Source organism: Bufo bufo, chromosome 1 (genome assembly GCF_905171765.1).
Source record: "Bufo bufo chromosome 1, aBufBuf1.1, whole genome shotgun sequence".
NCBI lineage: Eukaryota > Metazoa > Chordata > Amphibia > Anura > Bufonidae > Bufo > Bufo bufo.
This window is the reverse complement of record NC_053389.1, coordinates 528,677,819-528,695,622: the sequence shown is the minus strand read 5'-3', so window position 1 is coordinate 528,695,622 and position 17,804 is coordinate 528,677,819. Positions and strand designations below refer to the sequence as shown.

General features: G+C 40.9%; 1 protein-coding gene across 1 annotated transcript in view; it reads left to right on the top strand.

Annotated features, from left to right (window-relative positions):
* Window positions 1-16,960, top strand: part of GRM8 (glutamate metabotropic receptor 8) — a 1,632,513-nt gene extending 1,615,553 nt beyond the window's left edge. The window contains exon 10 of the mRNA XM_040413776.1: window positions 16,819-16,960. Coding sequence (XP_040269710.1) covers window positions 16,819-16,868 — 50 coding nt within the window. The 3' untranslated portion in view covers window positions 16,869-16,960. The remainder of the gene's footprint in view (window positions 1-16,818) is intronic.
* Window positions 16,961-17,804: the final 844 nt, after the last annotated feature.

Below are 17,804 nucleotides of genomic sequence, written 5' to 3'. Positions count from 1 at the left end.
TTTTTTTGCGCTGTGTGACAGGTATAGGTTTAATCACAGAATCACACTTCTATCAGCACGCTAGCGTGTGTCTTAGGTTTTTCTGAATGAAACTATCAATACCTTCAATGTAAGATTTTCTTTTTGGGATAGATTTCAAGTAGGCCTCAAATACCAGAAACTAGTTACTTTGAGAATGGCAAATTTGGGAATGCTTTTTCAACCCAGAACAAAAAGTCTGCTTTTACGGTCACTACAAATAACTTGACCAGATAAAACACTGCAGATTTGGTTGAATAGAGATGTGAGACCTGTTTTTTTTTGCGCTGTGTGACAGGTATAGGTTTAATCACAGAATCACACTTCTATCAGCACGCTAGCGTGTGTCTTAGGTTTTTCTGAATGACACTATCAAAACCTTCAATGTAAGATTTTCTTTTTGGGATAGATTTCAAGTAGGCCTCAAATACCAGAAACTAGTTATTTTGAGAATGGCAAATTTGGGAATGCTTTTTCAACCCAGAACAAAAAGTCTGCTTTTACGGTCACTACAAATAACTTGACCAGATAAAACACTGCAGATTTGGTTGAATAGAGATGTGAGACCTGTTTTTTTTTGCGCTGTGTGACAGGTATAGGTTTAATCACAGAATCACTCTTCTATCAGCACGCTAGCGTGTGTCTTAGGTTTTTCTGAATGACACTATCAATACCTTCAATATAAGATTTTCTTTTTGGGATAGATTTCAAGTAGGCCTCAAATACCAGAAACTAGTTACTTTGAGAATGGCAAATTTGGGAATGCTTTTTCAACCCAGAACAAAAAGTCTGCTTTTACGGTCACTACAAATAACTTGACCAGATAAAACACTGCAGATTTGGTTGAATAGAGATGTGAGACCTGTTTTTTTTTGCGCTGTGTGACAGGTATAGGTTTAATCACAGAATCACACTTCTATCAGCACGCTAGCGTGTGTCTTAGGTTTTTCTGAATGACACTATCAATACCTTCAATGTAAGATTTTCTTTTTGGGATAGATTTCAAGTAGGCCTCAAATACCAGAAACTAGTTATTTTGAGAATGGCAAATTTGGGAATGCTTTTTCAACCCAGAACAAAAAGTCTGCTTTTACGGTCACTACAAATAACTTGACCAGATAAAACACTGCAGATTTGGTTGAATAGAGATGTGAGACCTGTTTTTTTTTGCGCTGTGTGACAGGTATAGGTTTAATCACAGAATCACACTTCTATCAGCACGCTAGCGTGTGTCTTAGGTTTTTCTGAATGACACTATCAATACCTTCAATGTAAGATTTTATTTTTGGGATAGATTTCAAGTAGGCCTCAAATACCAGAAACTAGTTATTTTGAGAATGGCAAATTTGGGAATGCTTTTTCAACCCAGAAAAAAAGTGTGCTTTTACGGTCAATACAAATAACTTGACCAGCTAGAACAGTACAGATTTGGTTGAATAGAAATGTCAGGTCTATTTTTTAGGCGCTGGGTGACAGGCTCAACTTGCCCCTGATGTAATATATGGCCAAAAAATAACCACACTGTTGATGGTTAAATGCACTTGGGTGACACAGGCTCAGCCTGCACCAGATGTAGTATATGGCCAAAAAATAATCAGACTGTTGATGGTTAAATGCACTTGGGTGACACAGACTCAGCCTGCACCAGATGTAGTATATGGCCAAAAAATAATCAGACTGTTGATGGTTAAATGCACTTGGGTGACACAGGCTCAGCCTGCAGCTGATGTAGGATATAGCACAAAATAACCACACTATCGATGGTTAAATACACTTGGGTGACACAGGCTCAGCCTGCAGCTGATGTAGTATATGGCCAAAAAATAATCAGACTAATGATGGTTAAATGCACTTGGGTGACACAGGCTCAGCCTGCAGCTGATGTAGTATATGGCCAAAAAATAATCAGACTAATGATGGTTAAATGCACTTGGGTGACACAGGCTCAGCCTGCAGCTGATGTAGTATATGGCCAAAAAATAACCAGACTGTTGATGGTTAAATGCACTTCCGTGACACAGGCTCAGCCTGCAGCTGATGTAGGATATAGCACAAAATAACCACACTATCGATGGTTAAATACACTTGGTGATAGCTCGTGCTGGTGCACCACAAGTCACAAAATGGCCGCCGATCACCCCAGAAAAAAAGTGATCTAAAAACGCTCTGGGCAGCCTCAAAAAAATGAGCAAGTCAATAATAGCACTTCAATGATCCACAGCTGCAGATCGATCACAGAATGAAGTCTTTTGGAGGAGTTAATCTGCCTAATCTCGCCCTAACGTCGCAGCTGCAACCTCTCCCTATACTGATCATAGCAGAGTGACGTGCGGCGCTACGTGACTCCAGCTTAAATAGAGGCTGGGTCACATGGTGCACTGGCCAATCACAGCCATGCCAATAGTAGGCATGGCTGTGATGGCCTCTTGGGCCAAGTAGTATGACGCTTGTTGATTGGCTGCTTTGCAGCCTTTCAAAAAGCGCCAAGAAAGCGCCGAACACCGAACCCGAACCCGGACTTTTACGAAAATGTTCGGGTTCGGGTCCGTGTCACGGACACCCCAAAATTCGGTACGAACCCGAACTATACAGTTCGGGTTCGCTCATCCCTAGTCATGGGTCAAAGTTTGGCGCTATGCAAAAAAATATGGCGTGTGCGAATATCGCCATATAATCGCATGTTTTGCAAATAGTGAATGAGCAAAGTTTGCCGTGAAACGACCACTGGGCGAACCGCAAGGCCATCTCTACATGCCACACTGAGATCCCTTGATGGTGGTGCAAAAGGGCTCCGTTGTGTTCCTGACTGGAATACATTGGCTAAAGTGTCAGATGCTAGGGTGAGTCATAGGAAAATCCTCATTGTGAAAAAAGTGATTTACAAGTGCAGGGAAACAATACTTGAGGATCCAGATAGTCTCATAATACAGCTTTGTCGTATTATAAGCATTTCTTGTCATATTTCACTACAATAAGAGAAAAATAGACTAAGTTCAAATTTGGTGTTATTTGAGCTAAAAGCGTTTATTGTCATATTTTCACTACAATAGGAGAAAAATAGATGCAGTTCACATTTGGTGTTATTTGCGCTGAAAGCGTTTCTTGTCATTTTTTTACTACAATATGAAAAAAATAGACACAGTTCACATTTGGTGTTATTTGCGCTAAAAGCGTTTATTGTCATATTTCACTACAATACGAGAAATATATCCGCAATTCACTTTTGCTGTTATTTACGCTGAAATCGTTTCGTTGCCAATTTCAAATCCTTTAGTTGCCTATATCAGTAAAAAAAGAAAAATATATTTGGCGCTTTTAGGGGTGTTTTCATTTGCTTTTAATTTATTCCGTTCAGCTAAAAGTATGTCAAACAGAGAAGTGCCAGGTCCTGCACAGAGGAGTGTCAGAGGCGTAGTCACAGGTCGCAGCAGAGTAAGAGGGCGTGGCAGCAGGGGTTTCTTCCCTAGGCCTCAGGTCCATATGTCAGCTAGCAGTCGTGTCTTGACCAGCAACCCAGCGGTTCTTGATTGGTTGACTGGATCTTCGACTTTGTCGCAAGTGACAGCAGCACCAGCAGACTGAGTCTAGAGTCGCTGATGAGCAGCTTTCTTTACCCGCATAGTGAAGAAACTACTCACCAGCAGCAGCAGGTAGACTTGGAGCAGGACCTGGACCAGCAGGTTGTGGCATACTTTGAAAGCACCCTGACAGCCGTCATAGAAGATCCGCTGGACTACTGGGCAGCCAAACTGGATTTGCGGCTGCAACTGGCTGAGTTTGCCCTGGAAAAGCTGTCCTGCCGGCCAGTAGTGTGGCATCAGAGCAGGTGTTTAGTGTGGCGGGGGCCATAGTTACCCCAAGAAGAATTTGCCTGTCCACCCTAAATGTGTAGAGACTTACTTTTGTCAAGATGAATCAGACGTGGATCAGACAGGATTTCCACCCATCAATGCCTGATGCATCAGATTAGATCATCCATCTCCACACTATGTCACCGTGCCACTCTGCGGCATCCTGATGCTGCCATGTCCACACTATGTCACCTTGCCACTCTGTGGTATCATGCTGCTGCTGCTGTTGCTGCCATGTCCACACCATGTCACCATGCCACTCTGTGACCTCCTGATGCTGCCATCTCCACATTATGTCACCATGCCACTTTGTGGCCTTCTGATACTGCCATGTCCACACTATGTCACCTTGCCACTCTGTGGTATCATGCTGCTGCTGTGGCTACCATCTCCACACTACTGTATGTCACCTTGCCACTTTGTGGCCTCCTGATGCTGCCAGGTCCACACTATGTCACCTTGCCACTCTGTGGTATCATGCTTCTGCTGCTGCTGTTGCTACCATCTCCACACTATGTCACCTTGCCACTTTGTGGCCTAATCATACTACCGTTGTCACCGCCACACTTTGTCATTGTGCCACTCTGAGGCCTCCCGATGCTGCCGCGACCTCCAGACCCGGTCATTGTGCCACTTGGTGGTCTCCTCATGCTGCTTCTACCTCACCACTATGTCATAGGGCCACTCTGTGGACTTCTCATGCTGCTACCACCCTCCCCACTCTATGATGGGGTCGCTATTGTCCTTGTTTGGCCTTCTTAAAATCACCATTTATTTGACCTTTCTTCTGATCGGTCAGAAGGAAGGAAAAATGAGACGTACAACAGGTCCTGTCTGTGTAGCAGCTGTAAGGCCTGTATGGTCGCATCAGAATTGGCTTATGATTTGGTAGCCAAAAGCAGGAGTGGGTACAAAACACAGAAGACATGCAAATATTCCATTCACGTGTCATCTCTGTTTTACATCCACTCCTGTTTTTTTTCTTTTGCATTACCAATACTCATGGATTACTGAACAAATGTTGACCGAGTGAAGGCGTATGCTCCACAGACAGGAACCTTTTGTTGTGGGTTATTGTTCTGACTGATCAGAGGAAGGGCAAAATAATCAGTGACTTCAACACAGACTTACTGCTGACACCCTCTCCCCTCTGTCGGGGAAGGGGGGGCTCTACTTGTATAAGCGTTTAATAGAACAGGTTCTGTAGACCTCTATGTGGAATCAGCTGACGAGGGTGTGAAAGGAGTGCGCTTCTTCTTGATGCTAACATGGACCTGTAAGGCTGAGTTCATACTTGAGATATTTGGTCAGTTTTGGCCCTGTGACTGCCCAAATAAGTGAAATGTGCAGTGATTCTAAGAGCGACGCCTGTCATCTGCATGTCATACGGACTCACAGTATTATTTCAATACCTAAGCAGACTCCCTATGCATGTTACTGCAAGGCACAGTGTTCTACGCCACTATAAAGGCTCTCTGCAGCCAGGAAATAGCTGTTTTTTATTTGCGATTCGTCCTGAATATATTCGGATCAAAGCACATTTTTTCGGAAAATTCGCCGAATCGGCCAAATCTAAATTTTGAGAAATTAGCTCATCTCTAACTATTAGTTAATAGTAATTTAAAAACACTGGGGGAACATTTATTTGTAAAAGTGGCGTAAGCGTGATAAAGTCGCAGATTTTTCCACAAAATGGCATGCCACAAAATCTGAGACTTTAATATGTCACTATTGTGGTGTATATCAGTTGATAAATGCCCACCACTATTTTTAAAATAGTAATTTAGCCAATTTTGGGAAGGAACATTTAGCCTTCACCGTCCACATAATTTGGAAATAAAATATGCTAATCATTTAACAGCATTTGTATGAATACATAACAATTGCCAAGTTTTAATAAATCATAATAGATTTATGTATTTTTTATTATAGAGATATTGGCATTTTTCTATTTAGTTGTGGCAGTAAATTTTTTCACAAAAGTGACAATATAAAGTGGAGTCATACTGATTGTCACATTTGATTCTGCCTTTGAGAAATTGACGTCATACTATTATCTTGTCAGTAAGTTCCATTATTAACACTGTGAAACAGTATTGCAAGGTTTATATGTGCCAAAGTTTAATTGCTATATTAATACTTTTATTGCCATATAATATACCAACTGCTCATAAACAGTATACAAATTGCATGAGAGGTTCAGATCCGTAAATGGTCACATCCATTTCAGCAAACTTTGCATAAATCAACAGTATTGTTGAATATAAGAAACTTTGTAATATATCATATCCGAGAAAATGTGAAAAGACACCCCACCTATTCCCTCTCGTTGATTACAGTTTAACTGGTTGATTACCTGTCAATAATTTCAGGAGAACTCACAGGGAGGGAGCAGCACTGCATGTTCCAGCTACACAAAATGTGTTAGTGCCGGCATCGTAATTATTATACAGCTGTGCATGTCACACACACACCCACACACAGAGCCCCAATATGTTGCTTCAGTGGCAGCATTATTGTTTGATTAATTACTTGTCAATAATTTCAGGAATCCAACTGACAGGGATGCAGGAGGGAGGAAAGCGGCAGATGTTCCCACTATTTGAACTGACCTGTTAGTGGTTAAGGAAGCATATTTTAATCTTCCAGAATTACTTCTATACACAGTCATCTATTTGATCTTTCATTACATGTGCACATTTTTGCAGTCTTTCTTAGGTTTCCTCTAAACATTTTTATTTGAAGTCTTCAGAACTGATCATAATACTTAAAGGGGTTGTGTAGCCTGTTTATATTGATAACCTATCCTCAGTATAGGTCATGAATGTTTGATCGACGGGGGTCTGACACTCTGCATACCCACAGATCAGCTGTTTGAAGAGGAGGCAGTGCTCCAAGCCAGCACTACTTCATCTTCATTACATTGCTCATTGTCTTGGAAGTGTAGTGTAATTACAAGCACTCACTCTATTCACTTGAATGGAGTGAGTACTTGTAATTACACTACGTCACTGCTGCAAGGGAGACGACATGTAGTGTAATGAAGAGGAAGCAGCGCTGGCATGGAGTGTCAGCTCCTCTTCAAACAGCTGCTTAGTAGGGGTTCCAGATGTCAGACCCCTGCTGATCAGATATTGATGACCTATTCTGAGGATAGATCATCAATATAGACAAGCTGCACAACCCCTTTAAAGCGAGGATTAGTGCTAATGCTGTGAACATGGGATTCAGGACACTTTTTGCCTTCTCTTCCAATTCTAGTTGCATATATCACAAGAAATAATCACCTCAATTCCTCCTCTATGAATGAAGTGATCTGGCATCATGACAGTGTTGATCTCCTGTACTACAGCTAAATTGTGTTATTTTCTATTTGATCATTCATGAATTAAAAAGTAGCTAAAATACAGCTTTATAATTAAATCAATAGCTAGATCAATAACCTTGCACTAAATTTGAAGACCATCCAGCTGTAGAGGTTTACAAATAGCTACATTTTAGCTAATGGAGCTTTCCCAAAAGTAATTTTTGTTGTAGGAAAGATTTGTCAGTATGCCTAATGCATTAAACAACAAAGGAAATTAACATTAAACTTTATGTAATTTATTGATTTCTTTCTGACTTATTTATTGCAACATGTAATTTCTCTATGAGTTTTTTAATCATCTAATAAAACGCTGCTAACAATGGACAGTTATTTATTAACCTTGAATCTGTTCTGATCATTCAGTAGAGACTCCGAGCAAACTAATATTTCAATGTTTTTCCAATCATGATGAAAGCAGTGATAGATGAAGCAGTCTTTATTGCACTTAATGACGCTATGTGACACAGAATGAGTGAATAATAAACACCCAGGCCCTGTAAAGAAAAAACTAATCAGCTTCTTGTACGATTGCATAGATATTTCACTTAAAAGAATTGTGCTTAATTAAGGGCTCACATTGGGGAGGGCATATATCAATACTGTCACAATAGCAACTTCTGGTTCTAGGTAATAAACTGTGAATGTTATTGTGCAGATTTATTATTATATACAATTGCTATTATTTAGTTACACAGGTGTATTCATGGCATTTGTATTTAAAAAAAATACTCTTTAAGGCTTTTTTTTACATCTATGGTAGCAGTATTCTGGTAGCCTGTTCAGGCAGGCAAGTGGAGGGTCGTCCGGTCACAAACTGCAGCATGCAGTGGTTTGTGTCTGGGGGGTTCTCCGCTTGTCAGCCGGATGTCAACAGAATGTCTTCCAGACCCCGTTATACTTTAATGGGGCCGTCTGATATTCTGTTCGCATCTGTCAGCGCTGGATCCTGTTCATTCTGGCAGGCTGTTCTCTAACGGAATAGACTGCTCAAATGAAATACGCAGATGTGAAGATAGCCTAAATTGTTCCCAACCGCCTTACACATATATACATCGGTGGTCAGGACTTTAAATATAGCACCCGCTCGCAACTGTAGCAGGCGTCATAGCTGCCGGGTGTCTGCTGTTTGATCAAACGCATTTAACCCCTCAGATGCCACGGTGAAATGTGACCATGACATCTGGGAGGATAAAAGCCAGGAGTGTGCACTCCTGGCCATGCACCCACTCCCCCTAGAGAGAATCTAGTGAGCCACATGTAGTATGCCACAGCTTCAGTCCTCCTGAATGACACAAGGCAGCCACACATTAGTTAGTGTAATTCTGGGAGGATAAAGAACTGAAGGGCGTGCTCCTGCTCGTGCACCGACTCCACCTAGCGAGAATCAGGTGAGGCCCATGAAGTGTGCAGTAGCCTTTGTCCTCCTGAATGACACAAGGATGCCGCACATTAGTCAGTGTAATTCTGGGAGGATAAAAACATTTGAGGTCCTGGCCATGCACTGACTACGCCTCGTGAGGATCGGGTGAGCCACATATACAGTAGTGTGCAGCAGCCTCAGTTCTCCTGAATGGCATAAGACTGCTATACATTAGCCACTGTAATTCTGGGATGATAAAAACTGTGAGCTCGCGCTCCTGGCCATGAAGCATCTCCCCCTAGCGAGGATCAGGTGAGTCGCATGTAATGTCTCTCCTGAATGTCACCAGGCTGTATTCCTGCCTCCCAATTTAGGGTAATTCTCATAGACTTCAATGCTAATGCGATGATTGCTTATTATAGTTCTAGGGGAACTTTTAAAAAGTGTAAGAAAAAATAATCAAATCACCCCCCTTTCCCCAAAATTTAAATATATAAACAATTTAAAAAATTTCTAAATTTTTATTTATTTTATTATTAAAAGACAAGAAAAACTGTGCATTTTTTTGTATCATTGTAATCATACTGACCCGTAGAATGAAAGTACCATAACTGGTCAGGCTTACTTCATAGGAAACGCTATAAAAACAAAACCCATAAAACTGTGGCAAATTTTTTTATTTTTATTAATTCCATTCCATTTTGGAATTTTTTACCGCTTCCCACTACATTGTATGCAACTTGTAAATAGTGCCTTTAGAAAGGTCAACTTGTCCCACAAAAAACAAGCCCTCATATGGGTTTGTGAATGGAAAAATAAAAAAGTTATGGCTTTGAGAAGGCTAGGAGTAAAAAACTAAAATGAAAATATGGAAAATTGCCCAGTCATTAAGGGGTTAATAAAATTATCATTTACATAACTAAAGGCTATGATAGCCATTACATTGATTTGCTTCCGTAGTGCAGAATTTTCCACAACTGAAAATCAGTTCGATTCATGTGAATGGGGCTTGCCGAAAACCACGTGCTTGAGGGAACCCTGAGAATTCTCTTCAAATTGTGATGCTACAGAGCGTGGGTCAGCAACAGTTGGCACTCTAGCTATCGTGAAACTACACTCCCAACATGCGTACACTTGCTTGGCGGTTCTTATACAATGGTGCTTGAAAGTTTGTGAATGCTTCAGAATTTTTGGTATTTCTGCTAAAAATTTATTCTAAAACTATGGCCTCATGCACACGTCCATGCTGTTTTTTTGAGGTCCGCAATTTGCGTAACGAAAGGGGCAGCCCATTGTAGAAATGCCTATTCTTGTCCACAAAACGGACAAGAATAGGACATGCTATATTTTTTTTGCAGGGCCACAGAACGGAGCAACGGATGCGGACAGCACACGGAGTGCTGTGCGCATCTTTTGCAGCCCCATTGAAGTGAATAGATCCGCATCCGAGCCGCAAAAACTGCGGCTCGGATGCGGACCCGAACAACGGTCGTGTGCATGAGGCCTATATCAGATTTTCACACAAGTCCAAAAAGTAGATACAGATAACCAAATTAAACGAATGACTCAAACATATTATACTATTATTATAGAGGCTCAGTTCTCTCTGCAACTTCCACGGCCTCTCTACTTTCATTAACAGGGCCAGGTAGTGTAAATGTGATCAAGCCTGGCCCTGATTTCTCCTAAGGACTCACTATGCGCCATACAATTCAGTATCTAGCACAGGTGCAGAACAGAAAAGAGGCTCACAGTACAGAAGAGAACTGTCGACGAGCTTCCTGTACTGTGCCTGTCCCAGATACTGAAGCACACGGCACAGCTCAAGACTTTAGCAGAAGTCTGATCACATTTACACCTCCTGGTCCTGTCAATCAATGTGCAGAGGGCACAGTCATTGCAGAGAGAGCAGAGCCTCTAGGTGTAATGGCAATATCCCTGTTGCTCCGAGAATTGGAGTTATAGTTGGAGTTGTAGTTTCAGAAAAGCGGGTGTATCGGAGGTTGCTGTTCCCTGCTGTAGAATCTGTCCGCAGATTCATTGGTGAAAACACATAACTGTATAACAAGAGTTACCATTTATTTTCAAACATCCAAACATCCAAATTTAAATATATCTACAGGGTGGGCCATTTATATGGATACACCTTAATAAAATGGGAATGGTTGGTGATATTAACTTCCTGTTTGTGGCACATTAGTATATGTGAGGGGGGAAACTTTTCAAGATGGGTGGTGACCATGGCGGCCATTTTGAAGTCGGCCTTTTTGAATCCAACTTTTGTTTTTTCAATAGGAAGAGGGTCATTTGACACATCAAACTTATGGGAAATTTCACAAGAAAAACAATGGTGTGCTTGGTTTTAACGTAACTTTATTCTTTCATGAGTTATTTACAAGTTTCTGACCACTTACAAAATGTGTTCAATGTGCTGCCCATTGTGTTGGATTGTCAATGCAACCCTTTTCTCCCACTCTTCACACACTGATAGCAACACCGCAGGAGAAATGCTAGCACAGGCTTCCAGTATCCGTAGTTTCAGGTGCTGCACATATCGTATCATCTGAAGGCAATCGTCTATTCTGTGAAGATACGAGATGTGCAGCACCTGAAAATACGGATACTGGAAGCCTGTGCTAGCATTTCTCCTGCGGTGTTGCTATCAGTGTGTGAAGAGTGGGAGAAAAGGGTTGCATTGACAATCCAACACAATGGGCAGCACATTGAACACATTTTGTAAGTGGTCAGAAACTTGTAAATAACTCATGAAAGAATAAAGTTACGTTAAAACCAAGCACACCGTTGTTTTTCTTGTGAAAATCCCAATAAGTTTAATGTGTCACATGACCCTCTTCCTATTGAAAAAACTAAAGTTGGATTCAAAATGGCCGACTTCAAAATGGCCACCATGGTCACCACACATCTTGAAAAGTTTCCCCCCTCACATATACTAATGTGCCACAAACAGGAAGTTAATATCACCAACCATTCCCATTTTATTAAGGTGTATCCATATAAATGGCCCACCCTGTACAATACTTTTTATTCTTATTCTTCCTAGTGTAAGTAGAGTATCTGCATATATTTTTATCTCTTGAGCCATGGTGGCAAACAAATGATGGACCAGCTGGCTGATTAGGCAGATGCTAGACAAGGGAGCATAATCCACATATTTTCTGTTCTTCTTCCATAATCCCTTAAATGAGGTACTGAATTTCCCAGAGGGATTACCTTAGGTGGCTATTCTGGAAAAGCCTTTGTTAGTAACAAATTACAAGAAGATAAGCTGCAGATGTGTTGTGCAGTACCCAACAGAGACATGATAGTGTTTGGTTTTGCAAAGGCCAGTGCAGGACAGAATTTTTGCAGTATAGATATCAAGGCATAGTGTAAGGAAAGGCAACATACAGAAACTGAAGTAAAAAAAAGTCAATCTGACTAAATAAAAATAAAGCTAACAACTTTGCAGATCATTGGAAATAATAAATAAATGTATTCATCAAGAGAAATCCAACATATCCTTAAAGAGTAACTGTTGTTTCATTTTTTTCTATAAATAAATATTACAGGTGGATATAAGAAACTTTGTAGTATATCATATAAAAAAGAAAGATGCTTCTTTTGCTTCACTTCAGGCTCATCTCCTGATCCTCCTCCTCTTCACTAAATCACAAAAAACTGCTCAAATCTATCTTCAAAGAAGACATGCTGACGGCTCACTAATCAGATTACATAGAAGTCTATGAAGGTGGGAGGGGAGAAAGAAGAGGAGAAGGGACGGGGTATTGCAGGCAGCCACAGATACAGAGAGAGACACAGAGAGACTGCTACTGTTTGCAAGTTTCCTTTCTAACTTCACTGCTCAATTGCTCAATGCTGCGGTATAAGGCCTTCTACATTTATGAGCGGCAGGGGAAATATTCAAATTTGCGATATTTCGCGAATATTTGGGCAAATATTCATCATATATTCGTGAATTCGTGATCTCCAGTCATTATTTCATTGATTGCGAAAATCGGCAATTGGAAAATTAACGATAAAAAAAAAATTGCGATACGAAAATTTGCGATCAACACTACTCCTAAAGTCGAAAATATTGCAGCCTTCTCATTGGCCCACAAGCAAGAAGTGAGGGATCATGGGTAATGATGAAAAAAATCTATAATATTTGCGATTACGAAAATATAGCACTATATTCTAGATATTCGCGAATTCTCGAAGTGCCAATAGTCGCGATAAAAATTTGCGATTAGAATATTCGCGATCAACACTAGTCTTCTATTACTGCTGCCTCTGAGGGTGTGCTACAGAAAGATAGGGTACATATTTTCTAGTTTCTGCATGTCCATCAACCTGCTCAGACAGAAAACTTAGAATTACACACAGATTGGAGAGAAAAATGATACAAAATTCCATATATGAGTAATTCTTCATGTACACCCACATGACAGTTTATTCTGAAAATTTACCTATAACAACAGTCCCACTTTAACCTGTTAATGATTGATGATTTTCCATTTTTTGATTTTCTACTCCCAAACTTCCCAAAGCCATAACTTAAGAAATAGCCGATTGAGGGCTTTTTTGGGACAAGTTTTAATTTCTAATGGCATCATTTACGGTTGCATATAATGTAGTGGGAAACAGGAAAAAAAATTCCAAATGAGGTGGAATGATTAAAAAAAAACACAATTCTACCACAGTTGTATGAGTTTGGGTTTTACAGTGTTTCCTATGCGCTAAAACTGACCTGTTACTTTCATTCTCCAGGTCAGTACAATTACAAAGATACCACACAGATAGATTTTTTTTTGCATTTTAATACTGAAACAAAATATAAAAACTTTCGAAAAAGCTATATTTTTACTTTGCATCCCCATATTCTAACCTTATAATGTTTTTACTTTTATGTGTACTGAGCTATGTTAGGTTTCATTTTTTGTGGGACAAACTTTTCATTGATACCATTTTGGAGTGTGTAAGGCTGGGTTCACACGGGCGTTGCAGGTGACTTGCGGGAACAGATGCGGGTGCGTTGCGGGAAAATGCCAGATTTTTCCTCGCGAGTGCAAATCGTCTTAACGCGTTTTGCACGCGCATGAGAAAAATCGGCATGTTTGTTACCCAGACCCGAACCCGGACTTCTTCACAGAAGCTCGGGTTTGGGTTAGGTGTGTAGATTTTATTATTTTCCCTTATAACATAATAGCACTTACAACACCACATTCACCGCCTCCTCAACCTCCGACTCCATATCCACCTCCTTCTCTGAGTTGCAGATTAATAATTTGTAATTTTTAGTTATTTTATTTCATTTTAAGTTATTTCCCTATCCACATTTGTTTGCAGAGCAGTTGCCATGCTCTTAAGCACATTTTACTGCCATTTACATCCCTCTAGCCTTTTCAAGGACTATTTTAGAGCCATTTTAATTTAAAAAAAGTGCCAATTTTAGTGCCCTAAAGCTGTGCCTGGGTGACAGGGGCCTAAATCTCTCAAAATCCTCTGTTCTATTGCTGGGTGAAATGAACCCCCTTTTGCCGTGAATAAACCCCTGCTGTGCCTGGGTAACAGGGGCCTAAATCTCTCAAATTCCTCTGTTCTATTGCTGGGTGACATGAACCCCCTTTTCCCGTGAATGAACCCCTGCTGTGCCTGGGTGACAGGTGCCTAAATCTCTCAAAATCCTCTGTTCTATTGCTGGGTGACATGATCCCCCTTTTGCCGTGAATGAACCCCTGCTGTGCCTGGGTGACAGGGGCCTAAATCTCTCAAAATCCTCTGTTCTATTGCTGGGTGACATGAACCCCCTTTTGCCGTGAATGAACCCCTGCTGTGCCTGGGTGACTGGGGCCTAAATCTCTCAAAATCCTCTGTTGTATTGCTGGGTGACATGATCCCCCTTTTGCCATGAATGAACCCCTGCTCTGCATTGCTGACAGGGGCCAAAATCCTCTGTTCTATTGCTGGGTGACATGATCCCCTTTTGCCGTGAATGAACCCCTGCTGTGCATTGCTGATAGGGGCCTAAATCTCTCAAAATCCTCTGTTGTATTGCTGGGTGACATGAACCCCCTTTTGCCGTGAATGAACCCCTGCTCTGCATTGCTGACAGGGAACTAAATTTAGTGAAAACATCTGTTACTGATCGGAAGATGTGCGGGGAAGGCAGGGTTAGCATGGCCAAAATGTGGAAAAGCTTTGTCAGCCTTGGAGGTGCTGACCTGCCCTGCAGCCAGTGTATAGTGTGAACGTGTGTTTAGCACAGCAGAGAGCATTATCACAGGCCGCAGCCAATGTGGACAAGCTTACGTTTATTAAAATGAACCAGGCATGGATCCCACAGGACTTGTCCGTACCATGTGCAGAATAGACATTTATACCAGCCTCAACCATCCATTCTTGTACTCAAGTGCATTTATTCTTTGTTTTATTTTGTTATATGTTCCAATATTTTGGGGGATACCCCAATTTAAAAATAAAAAATAACACAAATCAGTGTTGTCTACCTATTCCTCCTTCACCGCCGCTTCCACCTACACCGCCACATCCACCCATCCACCGCCTCCTCAACCTCCTACTCCTAGATCCAGATTGTTATTTTAAATTTTTCTGTATTTTATGTTATTTTAAGTCATTTTCCTATCCACATTTGTTTGCAGAACAGTTGCCATGCTCTTAAGCCCATTTTGATGCCTTTTGCAGCCCTCTAGCCCTTTCCAGGACTATTTTAGAGCCATTTTAGTGCCAAAAGTTTGGGTCCCCAATGGGGTTCGGGTTCGTGGTCAAGTTCCCAAACCCAAACTTTTTTTTCAAGTTCGGCCAAACCTGCCGAACCCGAACCTCCAGGTGTCCGCTCAACTCTAATAACAAGCACTCAATAGATTGCTTCTCTCATAGACTCCAATGCATTAGAATTGGAGTCTATGAGAATTACACTAAGGGACACATTTATTAAGACCAGCGCTTTAGATGCCGGTCTTACTAAGCTCCTGCCCTGGCTGTGGTTCGCCGACATTAAGTAGAGGCGCTGGCCTTTCCATAACTTCAGCGTATCCACTGACGTTTCTAAATGTAAGATAGCTTCCTTGCTGTTTTACATTTAGGCAATTTTCTAGCCTTAACCAGGTATAGAAAATGATGAATGAGAAGGGCCTGCTGGCCCCTTCCCTTCCCCACCCACATTACATCCTCTTTTTTTAAACCCGGCATGACCAGGGAAGAAGTCACAGATTCTTTCGCACCATGTCGTGCAACAGAATCTGCACCAAGTATACACCACAAAAGTGGCATATATCTGTTCGTAAACGACCCCCTAAGTTCTTATGGAACTATTTTGTGGCAGCCATGTGTCACTCAGGAGGACTGAGGCTGCAGAACACTACACCTAACTACCCCAATGCTGACTAGGTGGAGCGAATGCTTGGCCGGGAGTGCACACTTCCAGTTTTTATCCTCACGGTGGTCACAGTATCTGAGGGATTGCATGTATGTGATTAGTGTTATCATCGATCACATACATTTGTCTATAACAGAATGCACCTGGTGGCTATGGTGCCCGCTGCATTTCTTAGCGCCATATTTAAAGTCCCGACCACCAACATATATAATCGTAAGGCGGTCGGGAACAGGTTAAATACTGTGATCCACACATTTTTTATATGATCACAATATTAATATGGTTATGAACTGCCATATTTGGGCAGCACAGAGGCTCAGTGACTGAGTGGTTAGCACTAATTCCTTTCAGTACTTGGGTCCTGGGCACTCCAGTTTCCTCCCACACTCCAAAGACATACTGATAGGGTCTTTACATCAGGGCTTTCTTTTAAGATGAATTGGCTATGTTACTGTTTGTAAATAACGAAAACCTTATTTTTTCAATATATCACTATGCACCACACAGCACAGGCCAGAGAAGCAGAAAATGGAAATATCTCTGTTTGCAGGCTGAATGAACTATTTAATTATTGAATGCATTGTAAGGTTGAGAGGGAAATTCATCGACAGTAATTGCACTATTAGCAAGAATTAATTTGTCTGCTGAACAAAAATAAGGTTATGCAAAGAAACAAACTCAAATTAAATGTGGAAAATCTATTATCAATTGCCCTAACATTAATAAATGTAACGAGGGGACCAGAGGTCATCTCAGTAGCTGTAATGAGCTGTTTGATAATTTAGGACTCCATTTTAATGTATTGGTTTGTTTTCATTTATAGCTTCTTCTACAAAGACCACATATGTCAGCTACAGCAATCATGCCACCTGATTTACAGGATTGTCATCGGATATCCAACACCAAATGGGATGTATCAATTGTTCTACAGTATAAGCTATTGGAACCGAACAAGTAAACATAAAAGACATAATTTATGGAAAATGCCTGAATTTATTTTTCAAATGAAAGTGTCAAATATTTTAAAATAAAGCACATGAAAGGAAAATACTGATGTGCACAAGACGAGATAACAGAGTCCATGCTATTGTTCACAGATGAAAATGCATTTTATGAAAAAAAAAGTCTGTCATATGTTTCACCATAATTGTACTTTTTGTGATTTGTGAGAACTTTCATTCCTGTCCTATATTGTTCTATCTGTATAGGAGATGAGTTTGTGCATTGTATTGACTGATTGACATGAAGCCCTGGGTTGTGTTCAATAACTGCAATGGTTTACGCATGCACATTTTTTTATACAAAAGATATTTCTAATAATAAAGGAATGTTTTGCAAATGGCGAGACTTTGATATTGTTTTGAATTTCTGATTTCTGGTTATTAACATATTGTAATCTACAAGAATGTAAAGCTAGATGTACACGGGCCAACTGAGCGGTCGATTGACAGAAAGGAAACATTCTTTCCTGACAGTCGACTGCTTGTTCAGTGAAGTAGATTGCTGCATTTACATGCATTTACATGTGTGAGGACGAGGGATCGCGATTGCGATCTTTCGTCCTCATACAGATCCATGGTTTCTGAGCAGCAGAACGCTGTTTAGACCGTACAATCTGCTGCCCAGAAGCCATAATTGGTTGTGCCTGCCTGAATAACAGGATCACCCTATGAACGGGTGTTTCGCTCATTCATCGGGTGGTCGGCGGCATATTTACATTTACATGACACAAGGACAGTTGTTCTCGATAGTCTGCATGATTCTCGAGCCATGTAAATACACCTTAAGAGTTTATGTAAGTACAGATGT